Source organism: Poecile atricapillus, chromosome 7, assembly GCF_030490865.1.
Source record: "Poecile atricapillus isolate bPoeAtr1 chromosome 7, bPoeAtr1.hap1, whole genome shotgun sequence".
NCBI classification, from domain to species: Eukaryota; Metazoa; Chordata; class Aves; order Passeriformes; family Paridae; genus Poecile; species Poecile atricapillus.
The window spans coordinates 24,807,657-24,832,487 of record NC_081255.1 but is presented as its reverse complement, the minus strand read 5'-3'; the positions used below and the strand labels follow the sequence as shown (position 1 = coordinate 24,832,487).

Here is a 24,831-nt window from a genome sequence, read left to right as displayed (position 1 = left end):
CTTCAATCGTTGTTTGCAATGAAGGTTTTCATTTGGGTATGTTGATTTTTGCTCAGATAGATTTAAGATATGAAGTGGCCTTCACTTACTAGTGAAATAACATGAACAGGGTAATGGTCCAAACTTAAAAGTTTTGGGTTGTTCTGAGTGGCAGCTTCCATCAGGAGGAAGGCAATGCAGAACACTGAGTTAGAGGACATCTCGCTTGGTTCTTCAGGAAACTCCCTGAGGAGATTCCTGTGTCTTGCCCTGCTTTGGCATGTCCAAGTGTATCTTCAGCTGTTCCTGGCCAGTCTGTGACCTGGTTGTAGTCAGTTGTGGCACAGTCAGGTGCCTTACAGGAGTCTGTATATATATTGCTATTGCAAAACATGTATACATTTTGCTTAATCAGTTTTATTACCTAAATTGAAAATTATTGTAAATTTAGGCAGGGATGTTATGTTATTACATCCTTAGCTAAGCTAGGCATAAGTATTTCTGTTCCATTCTTGGCAGCTACTTTTGGCTTGTCCTTTAAACTTCCATTATAAAAGATTCTACAGCCTCCTTTGGTGTGTCCGGGCTATAATTTATTATTTTTAAATTATCCTTTTATAGATAGAACCTCCCAGTTTGAGTTGTTTCTACAGCTGGTCCTTCCTATTTGCTTATTGACTCTACTAGCAACTCATTACTGACAGAGGGTTCCATTTTCCTGTGGCATTTAGTCAGAAGAGTAACATGTGTCTGAGTGTGTGGAAGGAGGGAAGTAGATATTTGAGTAGTTATAAAAATGAGCATGCAAGGAAGGGAATGCCAGTTCATATTAGGAGAATATGACTACAAAAAGGACATGGAAAAGGTACAGGAAAAAAGGCAAGGGATCTGCTGCTTGGTTTTCAGCCCACACTCGGCAAAATCCCACTGCAGAAGGTGTTGGAAACAGTGTCTCAGAGTTTGCAGACAACACTTTCCTGGACTGGAATCTTTATTAACTTGGGTTTTATCAGATAAACAGACACTGCAATATTTGAACTGTCAAAGTGTTTTAAATCTAAATGTGAGTCTGTGCATTATTGCTGGTCTTTGCAGGATGGCCAAGAACAGAATAGGTTTGGAGCTCCCACCTGCAGAAATGGGGCCTCAGCGCTCTGCTGGAGCGCTACAAGCAAGTTCTTATTCTCCTCTATGAGTGCCTGTTTGCTGCATAAATGGGATGTCAGTCTTCAAGACTGTCAAGCCAGTACCTTCTCTGCTGAATTCTTTTGAGGAGGAAGTGGCTAATTGTCAGCATAAATCAAGGAGAATCTGGGTATTTCAACTGGAGGCAAGCTTTTCTTAATTCTATCATACCCTTTTCATTATTATTTCAAAGTTCCAGCATAAACACTGACAAGAGGATGAAGTTTATTTTTCTGTTATTACTAAACTAAGATGAATTTGATTCAGTATTTTTCTGGCTTTTGCTTATGAACAGTTTCATTACTTTGTCACCAGACTTTAGGCCAACATTGCATTCTTCAAGGTGACCTTAATATCACCATAAAGTCACTTAATTGGGAAGAATGCTTGTGTAGAGAAAGATAGGAAGGCTAATTGTGTGTGTTTTTCTTTATGGTAACTGTTGTACATGAGATTTAGAGTTGCTGGAACCATAGCTTGGTTAATGTGTATATCATGTCCTCAGACTTATAAGGCAGTAACAAGAGTTCTCCTCTTGGCATTAGTACAGTACTGCAGATAATCACACTACATTTTTTTTCTGGGAACTCATTCTTCCCCAGTAGGCATAATTGCTTTCTGCAGGTTTTGCTTGACATCAAGGTTTGGTGTTTTTATTGCTGTCTAGGCCTTCCTACCTCACTTTCAATTTTTGTTTTTCTTTGCTTTTTAGATCTGTGGAGTCAAAAAGCATGGAGTGGGAAAAGGTTTTTTGTCCTCCTGCTCTTAATCCTTTTGTTGTGGGGCAAGAGCAGCTTTGTCATTGTGTGTGGGCAACTACTTAACCTATTCTTTAAAGCTGGTTGTAGAGATTACTGTAGTGGGAGGCACCCAAGAGTTAGCATCTCTGAAGAATCAATTTTGTTGAGCAAGAGAGGAGTGGTTGCATCATAACCACACTGGCCTGAAAAGCCTCCAACGGTAGATCAGGCTACTCTGACTTCCTGTGAAGGTGGGGTGCATGGTTAGTCCCTTCACCAGGTTATGCTGGAAGGGCAGAAGCTCCCGGAGAAGGGATGATACAAATTTGCTGAGGATTTTTGAAAGCATCTGGAAGAATTGCTTTCCATCATCAATAAGTGCTTTCCTCATACTTTCTCTATCTAGAATGATTGTCACTTTGTCTTAAGGAACAAAATAGTAACACTTTCAACTTAGGAATTTGAAACACAGCAAAGACATCTTTCTGAATAACACATAGCTTTTCTGGTACTTAGAGTAAAACTATTCTGAGAGCAGCATTGATAAAGTAAACTTTCACTGGAAATCTCAAATCTTTCTCATGCTTTTTCTTTGTCTTTATGGCTTCAGTTTCAAAGTTCTCTCGCTTTGTCATGTGCTGCTTTGAACATTTAGTGAAAGGTTTGTACTGGAAAAGGATCTTATTTGCCTCTGCAATTAGCAACCTGATCAGAGGCCTAAACGTAAGTGTCCGAATGCAATTGTTTTTCAAAGCTTTGTAAAATGTTATAGGTGAGATCAAACAAGTATCCATGATATTTGTAGTACTCTTTGATAGGCTTAAAAGATATTTTATTTTAGTTATTCTGTTAAATATTTATAGGAAACTTTCAAATTGCAGGCTTTAAATACTTTTTTAAACATTGGATATTTGACTTTACTAAAGTTGGAGAACACGAGTTGTTAACTCAGTGTGAACACATGAGGATGAAGAAACAATAAAAATTGGTTTAATAACTAGAGAAGTGATTCAGTGCATGACTTCAGTCTTAATGTGTTTGTTGTATAAAAATTGTCATTACAGTGCATAGACTTATAATAAGGAAATAGTTATTTGAAAGTGCTCTTCAATGTAATGAGAAAGTCATGATAAAGCTCAATGGCTAAAAGCTGTAATAAGAATTGTGCTTGTTTTAAAAAATTAAGCTTCTGTGGCATGTGCCTTACCAACCAAAAAATTTTCTCTCCTCTTGTTTTATTAGTGATATTTGTGGCCATCTTTATTTATTTTTAATTTTTTTTTAGAATGTTCTTGATTAAGTTTGGTAGGGTGTTGAGGAAGTTACAGCTTCCAGCAGTATAATACCACCAAATTTGGACAGTAATGGTCTAGACAATAGGATTTTTTATTTAACTGATGTGTGGATTTTTTTTCTCTTTAAACTGCTGTAGCTACTCAGGTGAAATGAGATACTTGAAGGTCATTTTATGACAAATAGTGGCAGAAGCCATCTTTTTAGGAGTAGGGAATGAGTAAATGGATTATCCTATGTTTTGGTTTTGCAGATATAGTATTTGATCTTTAAGGCATGAGGAATATGCTTTGTGACTGAAAAGTGACACCCATTTTACCAGAGCCTATCTTCCCTCACTCAGATGTAGAGCCATTGTTCTTGTCCCTGCCCTCCCTGTGTGATATGATGCCAGTTAGAAAAGCAGACAGCAACTCTTCTTGTCCATGTGTACAGCTTTTGGCCTGTTTTTTTAAAATAGGATTGAATTTTAAGCTGAAAATCTTTTCCTTTTAACTCGTGAAGGAAACTCACTCAAGGTGCCAAAAGTAAGGTATTGGAGGCTAAAGGTCTCTCCTGTGAAGTTAAAATGTTAAAACAAACTACTAATGGTTTGGGAATACTGTCACTGTATTATGTAATCTAGGCAAGGAGGTTACAATAACTCTGAAACTTCACTTCAAACTATGGAGTTGCATCAGAGAAGTGATTCTAATCTGTTTCTTTCTATTCTGGTTCTTGTCAGGAGTAGGAAGAAGCCCTGTTGTGGAACTGAGGCATAAATCCCGATGCTTTCTTACTCAAAGTAAAACTCTTGCAAATTTGATTTTTCTCACACTGATGTGTGAAGTATCAGTCCTTCGGAGCCTTGCTTTCAGCTGCTAAGATGATTTGTATGGTAACAACTTAACCAGACAGTTGTCTTCCTGTTGCTAAAGTTTTGTTTGGTATTGAGGTGCCAAGCTGCTGTCATCTTAGTCCTTGTCACTTAATTAGCAAATGCTTTTATGGAGCATAGGCTAGAGGGAGAAGTAGCAATAAATAGGCAGTACTCCAATGGATCATTATTATAGGAATTAAAAACCTCATCTGTGTTGTTATTCTTTGTGGATTGCACCATGGGACAAAATACTCACTTCCTCCCCACTTAGCAATTCTGAGTTTTAATGACATTAGCATGTATCGGGAGTGTAGATCACTCTTACTTTTAGCAGAATTGAAAATGCTTTGAAGTAAAAGGTAGAATGGAGGGCTAATTAATATTTGCTATCTGAAACAAGTTCTGCTTTTTTATTAATTTATTTTCTGGATAGAAGTCTTAAGATATACATGTTACAATCATTTTAAAACATCAGCTGAGGAAACACTGGGATTAAAGTATAACCAGGCAGCAGATTTAATGAAAACCTTGTCTTTTGTAGTGATGTTGAAATATTTTAAGAAAATTTTCAAAACTTTACTTCTATAATGCTTCTTCCTAGAGTCCTGCTTGGCATCACTACAGTAAAGTCTAGAACTCTACTGAGTAATACAAATTAAAACACTTACCACTTTCTCTGTCTGGGTCAGATAACTTCTCTGTTGAAGAAAGAAATTTTAGAAAATATGATAGAACTATGATTGTTTGATGACTAAAAAGCCAGAATAAAAGATCATTTAAAAAACTTGATGCTAAAGAATACTGAGGAAAAAAAAAAAAAGAACATAGTTTAATGTAAATTTGTCCATTTTGAAATGTATTTTTCACCTGTTTGAAAACTTGGCCTCTCCTCAGCCTTGCTGAAGAGCTGGTACATGCAATATCCGAGGTAAGTCTTTGTTGTCCTCACAAATAGAGAGAACACTCACAAATTCTGTCAACAGTAAGAAAGACACTGATACTGTAACAAGTACCTTGCAATAGGAGATAACTCCCATTTGGATTTTGTGTTTAGTACAGTAACTGCTGTAGTTCAGAGTCCTTTGGGGCCTTTGATTTTCTTCTGTAGGAAAAGTGCCAATCTGAGTATCGTTGTGCAGTTTTCCCAGGGCAAAACAGGTGGCAAGATTCCCTTGGCATTGAAATGTTTGTGTGCTTTTTGTCTTGTTTTCCATAATAATTTCTCAAGCACGGTTAAATGAGATCTGTTTAGTTTTCTGTTCTGGATGGAGATGTGCTGGGTTGGCAGCTCTGGGATTTTCTGTGTTTTGCCAGCTGGCAAACATGCACATTTGTGTAAGCTCATTCATAGCTGATACTGAGAGACAGGTGCTGATTTACTGTTCTTCAAATAACTGTGCTGGCATATGTCCAGTAATAACATGACTGTGCCTAGAGAACAAGAGTGCATCACTTAAAATCTTTGTGAGATGCCTCTGAGGCACCTCTCTGGACTCTTATTTACTGGTATTTGCAGCAGGGGAAAGTTAAATATATTTCAGTGATGGATTTCACTGCCTGTGCCTGGGGAGCATCTGTGATGTTAATACACACAAATGCATAGATGTTACTGCCTAATACGAAAAGTAAAAGTGAGAACTGCAAATTACTATTGGTGGCACTAACAAAACGATGCTCACAGTCTCAGATCCATTGGGAATGCTTCTCAATAGCTCCTTAACAACTTTTGGAAGTGATTAGAGAAAGGAACTCCCAAGCCTGTATAACAGGGCTTCTCTTAATTTTTCCTGCTGTGGTTGTTGGTATTCTGTATGCAAGTGATCCAAAACTTCTTCCCAATAGATGCTGAGGCTGTTTCCAAATTGTAGGAACCCTTTTCTTCCGTCCATGTACTTCCAGTGTCTGGGAGTCGCCACAGCTGTTGACCCTCACTGTGCTTGGCACAGCCTGGAAGCGCTCTGGGGTGGCTACGGGGCCCTTTGCGCTGGCAGCAGCTCTGCAAGGCGGGGGCCCTCTGATGGTCCGGTGGCATTAGGGGTTGAGGAGAGGACAGAGCTCTGAAACATCCGCTGGAGTGATCGATACCGAGACAGTGTTGCTTTGTTAACTAATCCGGAGCTGACAATGTGTCTAACACTGACTCACTGGTGTTGCTTTGTAACGTTCACTGGAGCTGCCTGCAGTTAAGTCCCGCAAATCCAATTCTTGCACTTCCTAGCGTTTGCAGGCCATGATGGGACATAAGAAATTGCATGGCATATTTAGTTAGCTACTTATGTAAGAACCTAATTCTCAAAAAGAGCAGTTTCAGGAAGGCTTAAATAACAAGAAGTGACATGGGATTTTTTTTTTTTTGTTTTGGTTGTTACCTGAAAGTTAATAACTGCAAATTTATAAAAGCTGAATCTTCAAGCAAGAAAAAAGTGTCTTCTTCCTGCTCCCTGCTCTCTTATTTGTGGTTGTAATCAAGTTCAAAGTGCTGTGATTATAATAGCAGAAGTTGTATGTCAGTGGGCTCTGTTCTGAAAGGTGAGACAGACTTCTTTACTCATGCATAGTAATGCTTATTTGAAAGATTTGTAAAGGAAATTATTTCTGCCCCAAACAGGACTTTGTGTCTAGGCTCCCATGCAATTTTGAAAAGAAACCCCACAAATGTGTTTGAATACCAGTGATGAGATTATTGGTGTAGTGTGGGGACTGTGTGCTCAGTGCCAAACTGTTCATATACTGTAAAAGTTAGAAGATCAATTTCTGTGTCAGGAAAGCTCAGTCCAAAGTATTGGTTTTCTTCAAAAACATCCGCAGATTATGTAGGTATCGTTATCTTTCATACAGGATAAACCCATAGTAACATGGGAAATATTTAACCATAAGTATTTAAAATTACATTGGAAAATAGGAACACAGATACAGTATCTGATTATATATTATCTTTGGATGTTACAGCAGTCATTTGCAGATGTCAATTGTCCAGTTCTATCCAGGCAGGTAGATAATCTCACCTCAATTTTATAAAAGTTAGGTAACAAAAGAAAAAAAGTAGCATGCTCAGAGCTGCTCAGTAAGTGGAGGATAGCTAACATTGAAAATTAGGAGCAAGCTCTCAGTTATGAACTTCAAACTCATTATTTCTTTTTCTTTCCTGACCATGATATTACTCAGGTATAAAGTACATGGCAGAGCTGTTTACTGAGGTTGTGGTAAAACAGTGCTCACCCAGTGTCCCTGTTCCATGTCCTGGATTGAAGAGGAAAGTTTATATGGTTACATTCTGCTGAACTGGCTACAAAGTCAGTCAACTTCCCCACCCTGGGCTGTGCCTGTTTATTTCTCATCTCAAACTGTGGAACAATAGTCCTCTGATGAATTTGTGCTTTCTCTCAAAATAACACTGTAGTCTCTTTTTGCCTTTATGGCTTGATTGAGATCAAGTTAATGGCAGAGATATGAGCACAGATAATAATAAATGGTTTGTTTAAAATAAAAGGGTGCTCTATTTTGGACCCTGGTTCTACATTACAACGAGCAGTGAAGAAAAACAAAATACAAAAGAAAAATTGAGGTTTTTTTGGCACACAAGTGGATTTACAAAGTATCAATGGTCTTACTCAATTAGAAATTCACTTTAGTTTGGAAAAAGATAGGGAGAATCTGTTTGACTGTAGGTGTGGAATATTTTCTAGTAATTGAACTTACTTCTTTGCCAAATTGGTGGCACTAGAAGTTACTAAAGTTATCAATTTTGGACCTTTGTTTGACTAATACTGAGCTTTTGTGCTAAAGGGAAAATGGTAAAGTCCCCAGCTTTTTCTGTGTATTTCTCTCAACTCTTTTTAGTATTAGAAATTAGTAGAATCACAATTACCGACAGGCTTTTGAAAGGTTTTGGGGGTTTATTTTGTGCCTAGTTTCTGCAGATCTTCTGAACCTGTGCTAAAGCTCTTGTAACACATGCTGACTAGTTTTGTTTGGCAAAGTTTTGTTACATTTGGCTGGTTTCTCTCTTGCTGCAAGAAGTTGTAGTATAGTGACATTCTGTATTACTACTCTGAAAATAGCCACAACCCATCTGACTTTTTGGCATCAACATAGCAGCCCAGTGCTATCTGGACTGGTGTATTTCTTTCAGCTTCTATTTGTCACTGGAAATTTTCCTAGTGATATGAAATTTTTGACTTGATATAGGCATCTCTACTATAAATATGTGATCTGACAGTGGGTATATTTTAATGTTACGAAAAGCATTTCAGATTACAGACTTATAAGCACTGTGATCTGAGCTGAAGAACAGGTTTATCTTCTTTGCTGAAGGGATCTTTTTTCAATCAGCCATAGAGTTTAGGCATTCTTCTAACACTTTCGTCCTCGAGGCATGAATATATGTCACTATAAGCGTCATGACTCGGTGGCTTGACTGTGAGACTTGGATAAAATACAGCTGGCCTTATTTTATTTTTAAGATTTCTTCTGCTGTCACAGCAAGGAAGTAGCCTGTTTTTGAGAGAAATTTTGTGTCAGAGCCAAATTGCTGGTCTGCTTCCCTGTGAAAGACTTTTTTCTGTTATTTAGTAGGCACTCTTATGATGAAGCCTTTTCTCTTTAACAGTGATTTCTTCTCTCATGTGCCTCACAAGCTTTATTGTTAATTCAGTCAATCAAAATTAAACTGTGTAACACATTTAGTGCAAATGACCTAGAATGGTAGCTAAGGGAATGTCTTCATCTCTTGTCATCAAAGAGAAAATACTTGTAAATCAAATGAAATCAGAGAAGCAAACTCATGGAAGGTAAAATATTTGGACCAGAAGGGACTGCTTTTAAAAGAGTGCTTTGGATTCATAGCAGCAAAGGTAAAGGTGAAATGGCTAGATGAAGACCAAGGTGTTTAAAAGAATGAACAAAAAATTAATGTGTGTGTTAGAGCAGCAACATGATTTTATGGAGTAGGCTCTATAAGTAAAGATCTGTAAGTGTATTTAAGCAGTGAGGCTGGATGCCGAAAGAGGGGAAGGTAAGGAAAAACTGGAAAGTGGTTAAAGGAAGTTTTGGAAGAGAACTGTGACAAAATACTTCCAGCTATGTAGTGAAGATTTGGAAAATAATGAAAATGCAATGAAAAACTAGGAGCACAGCTGAAAGCTGTGTTGGCAGATGTACAATATCAGTATAAGGAAATGTTCTTTAGATGTTTATTCCAGGGCCACCTGGAAAGGTACAGTCAATACAGATTGAAAAGGCCTTGTGAAAGATGAAATTAGGCTAGATTTCAACTATTGCTTAAAAATACTTCCCCTTCAGTCCAGCAGAAAGTGGAAGTAATATAAATGTTTGGATTTTCAGAGAATCATGACAGAGGTATATGTCATAATAGATAAATAATAATCTAAATGATACTTAATTTTTTAATAATGAAGAACTTTACATTTAGACAGCGAGCTGAACATTAAACCTGCCAATTTTTGCATGATAATCTCATGAACTTTATATAGTGACTGCTTCTCTGGAATGTGAGCCCTGCTCAATCACCATTATGAGATATCCTTTAAATGCATCACTATTTCTTTACCTGTATCCATGACTTCCTCTACTTCCCACTTCCTTCTGAAGAAAGGGGTAAGGATCAGAACATGATCTGATGGGAGCAGAACCATGCAGGTAACCATAGCCAGGTCAAAGTCCAAAGTACTTTGGCCCTAGGAGAATCAGTGCAAAGGGACAGTTTAACTGCCTGTCAGCAATAAAACAAGGAGGCAATATCTGGTTACTGTGACCCTGGAGATGGAGTCACACACATAGGTGAGCAGGCTGAGAAGCTGGAAGTGTGGACAAAGCAGCTGTAGGATTATCAGAATGTTTCTAAGCAGAGATGCCATGATCCAGACATTGCTGAAAGGTTTTTGAGTCTGATATGCAGGGGGCCCTAATTAATAATAATGTCCACAGCTTAAAAAACTTCACAGCAATCTGAAAGTTGCATCAGTGAGAGGTTTGAATTGCATGAGGCCCTGTTTATGTTGAGTATACAGGTATATGCCTGAGGCAAACTGCCTTGTAAACAAATGTTAAATTGGATCAGCAGTATTGCCAAAATATTTACTTGTTTTCCTTCTGGAGTCAGGTGGTTGAAATATCTCTTCTGTGTTTTTATGGCACAGAGGTGTCCTGAAAAGAGAAGAAGGATTAAAACTAAATAGTTTTGCAGGGCTTTGGCAAGGCATGCCAGGATAGACACAAATTTTGTTTAGGGTATGATTGATGGGTAAGTAGGCACAGAGGGCAGAGCTGACGGCTCCTTCCATGTTGATGATGCAGAATTTGACAGAACCTGTCAGTTCCTTGTTGTCAATTTGTTCTTGCCAGAGAAATGCTATTTGCCAGTTGTGCTTCAGAGGAGAGAACATCATTAGTCTTAGGTATAGTCCATGTGATTAGCATTGTTCTCCATAATTTATAAACTGATACTTGATTTTATTCATGATGTTGAGTATTGTCCTCTTGAGAAAGATGCTCTCTCACCTCCCGTTCTGCTTCTTCCTCCTTGCTTAAAGGATATCTAACGAGAGAGGAAGAGTCCCTTTTTTCCTCATCTCTTCTTTGGTTTGATTAGGAATTTTACTGTTCTGTCAGATCTTGCAGGAATACATCCTCCAACATCAGAACAATATACCAAATTTCAAATAAAATTGATGATGTTACGTTACTGTGTCCCTTAAAGTGAAACACACCATAGTGCAATGTTGGGTACTATTTAGAGACCAGGTAATTGGACAGAATATGCTGCTCTATGTCTAAGAAACTCAGGAAATTTTCAAGCACAGGAAAATTGATTTTATGAAATAAAAAAGAAAAGCCTACTGACCTTGCCACCGAACCTTGTTCAGTCTGTCAAGACTGGAAAGACTGCAGGATGGCCTAAAACAAAGAATGAAAACTTTTGTCTTTGCAAAAACAGCTCAATTTTCTCTGGATGTGAAGTTAGTACTGTGGACAGTCAGACCTTTGAGAAGCAGTTGTTGGCCACTTCTTGTTGTATATCAGACCTGAATATCCAGGAAGCATGCAGGACACAGTGACCAAAAAAGTTACCTACCTTCTTTTCTGAGGTCTCCTTAGCTTAAGAAAAGCAGTCAGAACAAACAAGGTCCTATGATAAATTCTACATTTACCTCAGAGTTCAGGCAAAAGAGCAGGAAATTTTGGCATGAAACTGAGTGAATTATAGAAACAGGCAACAAATTGAGAGGTAGCTGGCAGAGTTAATGAGAAGGCAGATACTGTTTAAGACTACATTCCATCTGAGTCCCTGATCACCTTCTACCTGTATTCATTCCCTTTTGGCAGACCTTGAAGCTTATGTGTTGATGGAAAGCTCATTTCTGAGGAGGTTCTGTTGAGAGCATCTCTGACTGTAGGAATTAAGTTACTTCAAATCTTTTCCTGTTCCCTGAAAACCCCAAATTACTCCACCACAGCACCCAAGATTCCTAATCTTTGTCTCGGAGAAAGTGTGTTGATTTAGCTGCTGCTGTGTATAGGTTCAAAGCATAGTCCTTTTTTCTTTATTTAAATTTACATTGTTGAAGTTTTCTAAGTCTGTGAAAATATTTTAAATTTTTTCCCTTCACCTAAGCCATTACTTCTTGTCAAACTAAGGTATAACTAAAATATGTTTTAAAAGTCTATGTGTAGACATGGACCTGTCCAACTTAGTTTGTTCATTCAAATTGGCTGGGTAAAATTAAAAATTAATGAAAGTACACAACTGACACAAGAAACCTGGCAAGTAACGATAAACCTCATCAACTTAGCATGCAATCATCCTGCTTAAAACCAATAAGCATGCTAAACAGGCAAGACAGGTTGCGTTGAGAATGATTCTGGATTATCTTGTTGAAATGCACTCAAGCTGTAGTTTGACCAGTTTTATTTTAAAACCACTATTACCACAGAAAGGAGGAGTCCCATGCTTGTGAACTTGCTCTTGGTTTCTACTTAGTACTGGTTTCTATATCCTTCTCCACCCCCTTTCCCTGATCCTTCTTGCACTGGGATTACTGGGTGACTGTAGGTGAGGCATTTGAGGAGCTCATGTACATAAGCAGGGGGGAAGCAGGAGGAAAAGCATCTGAGGGCTATTTTTCTACTCAGTGCCTTGATATTGTTTACCACACTCACCTGTGATGTTTCCAATGCTATCCTATACTTGAAACTAGGATGGGAAGAGGCAACTTAGAAGTGTTAAACCAGACACACACCTGAAATATGACGCCCTTTCTTCCCTGTACATCCCCTGTGCTGAATTCACGGGCTTTGTGTCTAGATGAGGATGTTTAGCTGGAATATGCCCGCCCCTCGTTCTTGCAGATAGTGGTATGCAAATAAAACTTGAATATAGGTACCACTTGCTGCCTCAGAGCTACCAGGGAGCCCTACCTTTTCTCTTGATACCCATACCTTATTTTCTTCTTACATCTGCTTATCGTGGGTTCAGCTGTTCTTTCTGTAATTAACATATCACAGCTAAAGGAGCCTCTTACTGGAAAAGATGAACAGTCTTCTGGAATAAAAGCGGACAGGCTGCTGTTGTTTAAAATGTAGGTAGTTTGTATGTACCTAAGTCATAATGTTGATTTAAGTTTTAAATTAGAAAGCTGATGAGTCTTAAATTCCTGGAACACAGACCATCCTAAGCTAATCTCCATAAACATGAATAAATTTGCCATGGGGGTAATTCAGTGTTTTGAGGAATACACGTTTTCTATTTATGAGCTTCAGATACTGATGCAGGAAGAAAATGGGAACTTAATTTCCATGAATACTACTAGTGTATGTGTGGGAATTCCCAAACTTCAAGGAAATTCAAAGAATTGGCAAGCCCTATGCTATTGTGACAACTCCTTTCTAATAGTAGCACACATCTACATAGCACTTGACAGATGGGCTAGTTTGAGTACCAAGTTAAAAATGGCCACATTCCTTCATTTCTGACTGGAGAAAGTCACACTGAATGGTGCTGCGCATTTGCCAGAGAAATCCTCTTTTTCCTGCTGATGCTCTACAACCACTACTGACACCCTGTGTGAGGTGATCCCCTGTGCAGGATCCTCTCTGCTTTGCAGCAGGGGTTGGCAGCAGTGCTTTCAGTCAGGGGATGTGGAAGCTGGATCATAGTGTTTACTTCTGAAAATAGACTGAGTACCTCCAAAATCTGCCCCATAGCTGTAAGCAACAGGTCCTTGTATAGCACATTCTGTGAATAATGACAGCAACCACTTCAAGGGGGGAAAAAAGGATATGGGTAGAATAAAGTTAAGTTTCATAGGTCTTGGAGTGGGAAACTTTTTCTCTGTGGACAAACAGATGGCTTCCTTCACTGGAACTAAGAAGCTGATAGTTGGGTTTTTTTCAGCTTCTCAAGTTTTCTGTCATCATGAATTGCAAGAGAAGAACAAAATGCCATTTCACATTTGCATAGTATGCTTATAGAAAGTCATCTCTGTGATAAAGAATGCAGGAATTGGTGTATGGATCACTTTTGTCATGAAGGATCTCTATACTGTACTACAACAATACTGGTTCTTAAATATTTCATTTAATATCCTTACCATTTTTTGCTTCTATCCAATAGGTAAGGCACAGAACTTCAGACCAGGTAATGGCTTTGAAGATGAACACATTGAACAGCAACAGAGCAAACATGCTGAAAGAGGTTCAACTTATGAATAGACTCTCACATCCGAACATCTTAAGGTACACTGGCTTTTTTCTGAATCATACAGAGAGATTTAGTAGGGCTCTCCTCTTTCCAATTTTTATTTAGTTATTTTTTTCTTCTAGGTTTATCTGTTGTGAATGTGTTAGGATCAATTCCTAATTTAATAGATGGATGGTAGAAAGAAGAAAAGACTTAAGAGGAAAAAACCAAACATAGACACGATTTTGGTATCTGGAGTTTGCCAGTAATGAGTAACTTTCGTCAGAGAAAAACAAGTGCTCACATTTTAAATTTCTGATGAATTAATAAAGTGATATGAGGAGTGAAATTTGGCTTCTTTTTATGAATTTAAGTTGTTGCAAATTTAATACTATTCAACTAACTTATGGTTACTAATCTTAAAATTAAACTATGTAAAGTGTCGTAGCTGTTTCTTATTCTTAGGTCTGCTTCCTAGTTTTTAGGATTTTCTTATTGCAGTATTTCAAGGTGGGATAAGAAGAACTGAAGAAAAGAAGCTAGAGTTGAACTAACCTAATTTATATTCTCGTGGAAGGACAAGAGTAGTTCTTGCTTTGCATTAGATTACTGTGTGCAAATCCAAAAGGTTCCAATGTGTATTGTGTTGTTTCTTGAACCATATTAGTCTTGGTTTATCTTCTATGGTGATGTGACAAGCAATTAACATAGTTGGCTGAAGCCATAATATTATGAAAATTAAAGATGTGACAACAGTGCACCAAATGACCAGTTCTCCCAAGCTGCTGTTGCACACCTGGAGTCCATTTCTGATCTCAGCTCTGTTTGAAAAGTTTTGGAGACACAGTGAACTCTGTTACTTAATTTCCTTTTCTTTGCCATTCTGTTATGTAGTACAGACATAATACTGATTCCTAAAATCCTTAATAACCAGATTTTCTGGCCTTGAAACCTATCTCAGTCTTCATCAACTGAATTGTAATAATATTATCCTGTGTGTTTCCTTCAGTATTTATGAGGACACATGTCAGAAGCATTTGAAATATCTGTAAGGAGCATTCCATTAATTCATGTCTGTTTTCTATTAGTCTCTTGTAAAACCTCAAAAACTTAAAGCATTATTACACATAGTAAATTGTGTTGGTTTTATCATAATATATTTATGCAAGTGTTGTATCTATCCCTAAAAACAATTCCTAGTCTGTTTTCTCTGCTCCAAGGTGAGTGTTTTTTTTTTTTTTTTTAATTATATCATCTATCTGGTTATTTAGATTTCAGGATCATTAATTGTGTCTTATATTTATCCCCCACATCTTTTCCTTCATTTTTTTTCTGAATCCTATGATAAGCAGTGTATCACCCTGGGGACTGATAAAGCTGCTTTTTTAGTAAGGTTTGTGGAAAGAAAATAAGATTGGCATTGTCAGAATCATCAATTCAGTATGCTTCATCAGTTTCTTTTGTGTCATTGGTAAGTCTTATTTAAAAAAAAAAAATCTAGCTCTACAGCTCTCTTAAAAATCAAGAATTTAATTTGGGTTGGGATGAGGGAAAGTAGGAAAGGCATATATTGACAGGCCAGAAGCATTCAGTTGTACCTAAATGTAACCCTGTCCCCTCTTGAATGGAATTACATAGGTGTTGCTGAGAGCAAAAATAATTGTGCTCAGTCCTGAATAATTGCTGAAATTTAGGTGTCTCATGAAGTAAAAGAGATCATATTTGTGATGTATTGCTCCCCTCTGGCCTTAGAGCCTATGAATAATTTGAAGTCAGCAGTGTTACACAGATGGTCCTGAAGGAAGAGCAATAATATATTGATTTATGTATGAAGCAGAAAAGGAATTTCATTTGTTCTTCCAGTTATTACCAGAGATTGACAGAGAAAGCTTTTTCTTTTTGTGCTCAAGTAAGCAGTTATGAGTGAATACATCAGAAATAAATTACTCAAATAGAAAGGGTCTATCTTTGCACAGTTTGTTTAGAAGAGTAAACTGCATTTGATTTATGAATTGCTTGATTTGAGGCTTCTTCAAACAAAGCAGACTCTGGTAAAAAATACTGCCTTCTTCTTATCTGTTAGGTAAGTCCCCTTGCTACAGGGAGCAGAGTTTTTTCCTACAGGCAATGCAAATGAGAAAACCGTATTTAGTTGTAGTTGTTTTTTTATTGAATTACAATACACAGTAAAAACTACTACTTTTGTGAAGGAGATAACTTGATGGTTTTTTGTGTTAATGATGTGTCATTTAAGTTTTTGTTTAAATTTTACTGCAGTATTTCCAATTTCTTTATGTCTGGGAGATTTTGCCCCTCTTAAATGTTACCTGCCTATGTGTCTGTATATACCTGTATATAAATACACACATGCAAGCCTCTCTATTTAGATTTCATAAATATAAATCCTTGGTGCTTCTACTAGTCTTGTGAAACAACCTGTTTCCCACTTTAGAAACACATAAAAAAATAATTAATAGTAATTTGCGCTTGAAGTGGTGAGAGGTTGTGTTGCTTGTTTGACAACATTGTGCTGTCAGATAAGAGCAGCTGGATCTGCTCTTATTGCTGCGAAATTTTTAGGAAAATGTTCTGCTGCAATGTGTTCCCACTGGAACATTTTCTGGGATTATTCTTAGAAATTTTAAGCTTGTATTAGTATTTAAAGGGAACATCCTCCTCAAAGAAGTTCTAATATATAACTTTTCCAGGGGCTATGAGCTATCTCAGGTTGCTGTTAAATATTTTCTTGGCTTAATTTCTTTCCTTTGAAGTTCTTCTATGTTACTGAGTAAGGTGTTTTGTGACTAGCATCAAGTTCACTTCTCTATTGATTAGCCATTGGATCTCCTCCACATGCCTTGAAGGTGTCCTCTGATTTTTACATAATATATCTCTGAGCTTCTTCATCTTCTCTGAGCTCTGGGACTGACTACTGTTAACTTCCACTGTAAACAAGTTTCTTTTCTTCCTGTTGCTAGCCAGTATGGATAGTAATGGATTCTTAGGCTGAAATGTTGGGATCATATTGTGCAGTGGTTAATTGAAGCAGGTGAGGGCTGCGAGGTGCTCTACTATCAAATGGTGTGTAAAATTATGAAACTGGATAAATACTCACTTTACAGCCTCCAAAATGTGCTCTCAAACCATTTTAACATTATAGGATAGCAAGTTAATGTTTTAGAAAGCAAATGTCAGATTCAGTCATGAGGCATTTATTTTAGTACACTACAACTTCCTTAAACTGGGAGTGTGGTTGTGTTTTTGAACATCCTGATATGTAATACCTCAAATTTGTTATTGAATCAGTGTTTCTGTCTGCGAGCTCTTCTGTAGTTTATATAGTTAAGTGTTATGGAAGGGAGAAGAGGTTCTTCTTCCTTGTAGTGCATTTGGCAGCCCAGGATCATCATTATCCTTTGGGTAACTAAAGAAACTTTGCCAGTGCTCTAAAATATATAGCAACTTTTTACAAGCTGTCCATTCCAATGTGCCCACAGTTAACTTCAAGATGTTATTGTGAAGATTTTCGTATTTTTGCTGTTGATTGCTCTGATGTGACTAATGAATATTGCTGACTATTTGAAACTGCTTTTGCTTCTGTGCTGTCCATATCAACTCCTTTTCAGAGTTACAGATGCCTTTTGAGGTTTCTATCCAGACTGCGGTCACTCTTCTGGAGTGTGAGTTCGTCAGTAGTTCCTGACTTCCTTCCATTCATTAGCTCTGTAGAGAGTAATTAAAGGCAGGTCTGTGTTTTTACCTTACTGATACTTTTGTACATCTTGAGGAGATGGAATTGGGTCAAGGTATTTCAGTTTCTCTTGGTGAGTTTCAGTTTTACTTGGTGAAGTACGGATCTGGGTATTTAGGCATTAAAAACAACAGGCTGTACTTGCTATGGAGTGAAAGGCTAATTTTAAATCTCATTTCGGTATGTCTACACTCAAATTCTGTTCTTGGCCGATATAGATCCATCTTGATTAGAAGAGAGATGTAAGTGAAGAGATTAGTTTTCACTTACCAAATCCCCAGTAAGTCTACCATCCCCATGGTAGGATCATAAAGATTCCAGTGGTCAAATATATGTGTATATGTAAGTTTCTAATGTATTTTCCATGAAGAAAATGAGAGACTGCTCTCTATTAGGGGATTTATTTTGGCAAAAAATTGAACTTCTTTTTCAGTCTGTTAAGGATATTTTAGAATAGAAGACTCCAACTCTTGCAGCTACACAGGCATGATGGTAAAAAGGGGATTTGGGAGGTTTTTTTGTCTCCATTCCTCTTGTTTCCTATTTCAGCTAGCAGATGTGATTCTAGAGGCAGAGTAGGTGTTAACTACAATGTAGTAACTTCTTGTTCAGTCACTGTCTGGTGTTTATAACAAACTATGTATGAGAGCTGCTTATCTTTCTGGTTTGCTGTTTTTTCCCCTGGGTCCAGGTTGGGGACATTTTAGGAGTGGACAGGGCAAAAGCAGACAAATGGTGTTCAAGGAGGGTTTTCTTCTGTTTCTACCAACAACCTCGTTTCCTATCTCCATTTCACTCCTGCATACAAGTTAAACATGGAGAATTAAAATGCTTTTCTACCTCTGATCTACATTTCTTCCTGCCTTGGATGTGGGATGTGCTGGTTTTATCACATCTTCCCTCAGACAGATGGTGAGAGGAGGTGTGGAAAAGTGAGCTGAGGTTGGGGTTTGTACCATGTGATGTTTACTATAGCCACTTTAATACAGGTTAACTGATATATGGCAAGACTGTAATTGCTGGGGTTAGGGAAAACAGGGGGTTGGAGCATTTCTCCACTTCCTTATTAGCTTGTGTCCTATTTAAAGTGCAGTGCTGTTCAAGGGTTGGGTTAGATCAAGTACCATGGCTATGAAAGTTCTGGTGTATGCTTGTAGATGTGTTTTACCATTTTGTTACTTTTCTGAATACTGGTCTGCTGCTGTAGTCATGATTTTTTACCCAAATCAAAGTAAGAAAGCAGGTCTGGAAAGGACTCAAGAAATCTCTGTCCTTGCATCCTGAGCTTGTGAGCCTTTAGGCTACAGCCTGAGAGACCTGATAGCTTTATTTCTTTTTTTTTTTTTTTGGTAATATCTTACAGATGTGTTTTTCTCATACAAATGAAGTGGTGTGCTACCAATGGTTCTCCATCTCTTGTGCTGTCTCTTAAATTATTGTATCTTCAATTTTGAGGTAGAATTTCAGTATTTAATATCACTATTGTTTGCATGAAAAAGTATTTCTTTATTTGATCTGTACCTTGGGGACTTAATTTAAAACATTCTGTACACAGAAAGTCTTAGCTCATGTCTTAAGTGCTCTCGTGGGAGCACTTGGAGGTATTGCTGCATGTTTGGCTGTGAGCGTGCAGGCAGATTGACTCATTGATTAAATCCACCTTCTTGTGTGTGCAGGCACACAAATAAGCACACTGTGTGCATATTCCATGAACTCCTTTCAAGAAGAATTTTATTTCATCCCCTTTGAGACAAATCTATCACCCTGGGAACACAATACTGGGGATTTTTTTTTCTTGTGTGTAGTTTTATCCTTTCAAACCTTCCTTTTTGTAAAATTACTTGTGATGGACTTTGTTACAATAGCCAGAAGGATGGATGTTGTCCTTTAACATCCTTTGTCCTGTACTGAACAGTGCTTTAACAGGAAAGAAAATTGCTTTTGCTTCTGTTTGTGTAGCGTGGTTATCAAAAACGAGTATTTTAGAAATACAGTGTACAAGGCAGCAGAAGAGATGTTGTATGTGTTGTGTATGTATTACAGGAATGATAGATTAAATGCCTTACCTCTGTCTAGAATCAAGGTGCAAGTGCAGAAAACTTAAAATAAACTTTTAATCTAGCATGGTGCCTAAACCTTTAAGAAGGGCATTAATGCAGGCTTAATATTTTTATTTGCCCTCTTCTTTCTCCAGCAGTCAGTGCAATGAAATAAGCATGTGTCTTCTGACCTTTTGTCCCTGTTACTGACCTTGTACTAGAGGCTTTTGCATTAGTCTGGTTTGTTTGTTTCTTTTGTTTAATGTTATCAAAGTTCTGACTTTTCTCATTACAAGCAGTAAATTTTGGAGGGCACTGATTTCTTTTGTTGAGCTGTAGCTGCCCCAGGTTTATCCACAGAACAGGAATGTGTCCCAGTGAAGTTCCTTTAACTGGAAGCATGTGTTCAGTGTCTGGATAGCCACAGAAGCTGTATGATCTAGATATTAGTTTTACTTGATAAATTAAGGCAAAGATTGCACACTGAGGCTACAGTATTTAGTCTCCCCTTTTCTGTCCAAGATTTTCTCCTTTGCCATTTGACTGAACTGAAAGTAGTTTGTTTAACCACTGTGAGGGACTAAGAAATATCCAGACTTCTCTTGGCCTTGTTTAGGAGGGCAGGTTTTCCAGATTGATCGTTTATAAAAGGAGATTTCCAACATGTGTATAGATTGCTGACATTTGTTAGAAAGCATTTGGTAGTGGAAATACGCTGCACTGTGTTTAGTTAGGTGGACTCAAGTATCATCCTTTCTATTTGCAGCTCCTAAGAAAACTTTTCCAACCAGATTTGGAAGTGTTTCCGCTCGCTGATAAGGCCAGATACACTGTCGTGAAAACAGACTTCCTTAAATCTGCAAATGGTCTCCCATTTTGTAGATGATTGGCTTATTAGAGCTCCTTCCAGCTCGAAATGCTTATAGGAAGTGTAACCTTTGGCTGACAAGACATTCTGCCGAAGTTCACCTACAAGCACATTTTGGCTCAGGAGACAGTGTGTCTAGCCAACAGGAATAATCTCAGCTGTGCTGGACCAGCATGTCAGCTTCCTATCCACAGAACTTGGAATCGCATCTGGGGCGATCTCAGAAATTGAAACCATGTTAAATCTTGCTTGGTAATTGTATTTCCCGGTAGCAGCTGGGTGTATTATCTTTTAGTGAAAATCCTTTCCAACAATGTTTTGTATCAGTTTTTGGCTTAACCAAGTGGCTTCTTATTGCTTGATAAAACAGCTAAGCAGAAGTTTTCCAGGAATTTGGATTGCTAGAGGTCTGTTCTATCAATCTGTTTTCCAGAGCCTGAAAACTGAGATTCATTCACACAAAGTTTAAATGACTTCAGTAATGGCTTCAGAGTTTTTTGTAAACTCATTGATTCTGCTTTTATCAGTGTGTTTGGTTTCTCTTTCCCTGGGTAATAATTTCTAAGTATGTGGGGTTTATAAATGTATCTTTATATCCAGCTTTTTTTTCCATGAGTTCATGATGTAGAGCTTTGTTTTTTGATTTTTGATTCTTAGTAGAAATCCTAAGCATTTGAGAATTTTTAAACTCTTACCCTTGGTAACTTGATTCCATGTGTCTTTGCTGCCTTAAGCATAGGTTCACAAAGGTAATGAATATGTTTCCATTGAGACTTCCCTTGACTAAAACAGGTTGGAAGAAAACATTAGATTCTACCAGTCTTTAAGTAATGTTTTTCCAATTTGGTAAAGGAGAGACTAGAAATTAAATTTTTCCAAAATTTTGATAAATTCTTAAATGCATTTGAATTTTGGAATTAAGTCAAATACGATGAATTCTTAATTTGTAAGTAGTGTAATACACCTTTACAAAGGAAGAGTTGATCTGTAGATGAAAACATGATTATTTTTAATTACTTAATCTTAGATTTTGTTGAATGAAAATATTGCCATCGCAGGCTAATTTTGTGTAATGGATAGAGAAACTAATACTTTGAAAAGTTGTCTTATAGAGGAATTAATATATTGGACTGCTGTGCTTTCCATTTTTGCTTGTGAATAAAGCCATTAACACCATGCTGATAGCTCTGGAGAATTTCAGAATGCACCAGGAAATAGACTCCTGCTCTGTAGAAGTCTGCTTTTCTTCATCTTAGGAAGCTTAATTTGTCAATTTCTTTACAAAATTGTTCATATGTTTATTACTGTATGAAGTGAAACTCAGAACGAGCAATATTTTGAGTAGATGGTATATCTGAAAGTTCTTCTTCCCTTTCTCTGACAACCTGATCATGCCCTATGGTTCTATGTTAAACAAGAGGAATTGGATTTTCAGTGTCTCTCAAATCAAAATTCCCATATTTTGGGAAAATTGTTTGAATGTTTGAGGTGAGAGCAGGCAGTAGAAGTTTTAATACAAGTCTTGCTGCTTCTTTGGTTATAAAAACAGATTTCCACAGCTCAGCTTATGCAAAGGACCTTACCTATATTATTTTTCTTTGGCTGCTTGTAATTTACTAGTCAGCTGCTAGACAAGAGAACAGTGAGGAGCATTCATTTCTTCAAAAGCGGCTTAGCTGAACTAGCACTACATGTCTTGCATCATTTTATTTTGTTTTTAAATTCGGAAGTGTTTCAGGATATAAAAGGTCCTTTTCCTTTGAGTTGTCCACAAGATTCTCATCACATTTAATGAGATCATACATGCCTACCTCTTATTTGCAAAATGTAAATTTCTGAACATTATGGAAATGACAATTTGTTTTTGCTTGCTGAGACCAAAATCTAAATGCTGAAACTGAGAATTAATTAATCTGTAAAAAAAGAACACTTGAACTGTGCAGGGGAAGCTCTAAAGTGTTTAAATTTTCAGCTTTACTGAACTTTCTCATGGGAGATGTGTACAAGTAATATTAATTTGCATTTTGTCACATTTAGGTTCAGCTTGTATGGTGGTAAAAATGAGCTTTCAGTTGTTTATGGCACATTCTGTTGCTTTCCAGACAAACCAAGGGTGGCAATCATTCCTATTAACAGCAGGAGTCTGAAAATTGTGCACTGTAGGTAACACTTGTGGAGTGTTTCTATACTGGATACTATTGAAACTTGCTTCAATGCAAGTGTTGAAAAGAGGAGTTTAGGGAGGCGAAGTATACATTGCATATGTGCCCTCATATTCCTGAGTGGTTAAGAATGGGATAGGAAAAAACATCTTTATGCTTAAACAGCAAAATGCTAAGGGAAGTAATTTTCTGTTTATGCAGACCAACAGTGGATTACTTGGCTTAAACTTCCTTAAAATAGGACTCTGGGACTGTTCCTTTCTGCATAAATCATTGTATGCTGGCCTTTGCTTATAGTCAAATTAGTAACTTTCCATTTTGAGGTTGAGCTGTCTCCTGTGCTCTCTTGGAACTGTTAATTCAAATTATATTGTAGCATAGATACATGATTTTGTTCTGTGCTGAGATGTTTAAATAATCAATGGTGAAGTATGCAGTGTCTGTGAGGCTGAATTTTTTCTCTTTCCTCCTTTTTTGGTGTGTTCTATGTTAGCTTCTTTAAGGAATAAAAAAGAGGGGGGGAAAAAAAGCCCAAACCACTTTTCTTTTCTTGTTTCTTGTAGGTTTATGGGTGTCTGTGTGCATAAAGGACAGCTGCACGCTCTTACTGAGGTAAGACTATTTCATAATATACATACTGAATATGAAATATTCAGTTCTCAGGACAGATTCTGCAATTGGTATTCACCTTGAGTGAAGTTTCTTTCATGGTGACTGGTGAGTTAATCACTCACTATTTGTTGTGTTAAGGGAAGACTGTAGAATCCGTCCTCAGAACTCTACTCACAGCCCTTCTATGTCTTTTCTCCTCAGAAGCACTTATTGGGGTGAAAAAAAAAAATCACAGTAAGAACATAAAACTTCACTGATAATGTTCTAAACAATAAATGTGCATTAACACTGAGCTAACCCTAAGTACTTATTTCCGTGACATTGCATTGTATTTAAGTCTTAGTTATACTCCAGTTGTACATTTTGCAAGTGAATCAATAACATTTCAGCTGTGTCATGTTATTGTATTTAGTCCCTACCACTTTCATATTGCAGCTTAATCTGGGTCCCATAAAAAGAAATTACTCCATTGCCCATGTACCCTGACCAAGATCTAGGCATCAAACATGAAGCTGTAGTTTCCATTTGTACGAGTTCCCGCCCAGCTTTATTGGATTGTTTATTTAATCCCCCTGTAAACTGCTCAGGAAAAACAAGAAGAGAGTATTCTCTTGTTAGGAATAGTATTGCCTGTTTTGAGTCAAAATCAATAAAATGCTTTGCCTGTTGTATTAGTTTGAGTACAGACTGAAAGGAAACTCATGGTTTGTAAAGTTAATGTTTCTTATTCTGTTTTGTAGGAACTGCTCAATTAAATGATTAACCCTTTTTCACCCTCCCAAAGACAAGTCTGTTATTAATTAGCAATTTAAGCAGGTTCTTAGTATGGTGAGCTTGCCAAGAACTGCTGCAAAATGAGGAAACTGGGAGCTGTATGCCAATCAGCAGGATATGTGTCACCATCACTTTCTGTAACTTACAGATGCCAGTCTGAGGCAAAGATGCACATACGTGGGCATTGAATTTCTTCACCTTCTGGGGTGACAATTTTGCAGTTCTCATTCTAGCCGCTCTTAGAGTGATGCACTCTGGTTCAGTGTATGTATTTCTAGTGGAGCAAAGGTAAAGACACTTCCAGAAATGTCAGGATACAGCATGTGTGTGAGCACTTTGCCATGAGTGGGACAGTTTATTTGATTTATTCTTACTGGGTTTTTTTGGTTTTTTTTCCCCCCTCACTGTGCTCAGTAGAGGAAACATTTCTAAGATGGCTGATCAAGTTATTCAGGCAGGCTTTGCTAACATTATTGTTGATTTATTTTAGATCTCTGGTCAATTAAAACAGGGAAGTTTTGGGCTATTCCACTCACTAAACTTTGTTGTAGAAGAGGTGGAGCTTCATAATGCTTTATCGTATTAAAACTTGGAAGATTTTGCTCAATGTGGCTTTGTTTGCTTTTTTTTCCCTTCCTTCACAGCAGTTGCTTGCCATTTAAATAACTCTCCCCACCCAAAAAGCCAAGAAAATGAACATAGCACAGATGCTTCCTCATAGTGAGCTAACTTTGTAGCTGCTGTTTTGTTCAGCTATTTTTGAGTTCTTGGCAAGCAAATAAATCTAAGAAAGACTTCAAAGAATAACTTATAGTTATATTTCAGAATAACAGAAGAGATTCCTGAAGCATCTTGAGACCAAAAAGGTAGAG

The 24,831-nt window shown here is 37.4% G+C and overlaps 1 protein-coding gene across 4 annotated transcripts in view; it reads left to right on the top strand.

Moving 5' to 3' along the window:
• TESK2 (testis associated actin remodelling kinase 2) overlaps window positions 1-24,831 on the top strand; it is a 79,963-nt gene that overhangs the window by 12,473 nt on the left and 42,659 nt on the right. For 2 of the 4 annotated variants that reach the window (XM_058842557.1, XM_058842556.1), the window contains 2 exons: window positions 13,688-13,809; window positions 23,137-23,185. In XM_058842557.1, the coding sequence (XP_058698540.1) occupies window positions 13,715-13,809; window positions 23,137-23,185 (144 nt within the window). In that variant the 5' untranslated portion in view covers window positions 13,688-13,714. Of the gene's footprint in view, window positions 1-13,687; window positions 13,810-15,105; window positions 15,225-23,136; window positions 23,186-24,831 lie in introns of those variants that run through there. The other 2 variants (XM_058842559.1, XM_058842560.1) reach the window with 2 other exon arrangements.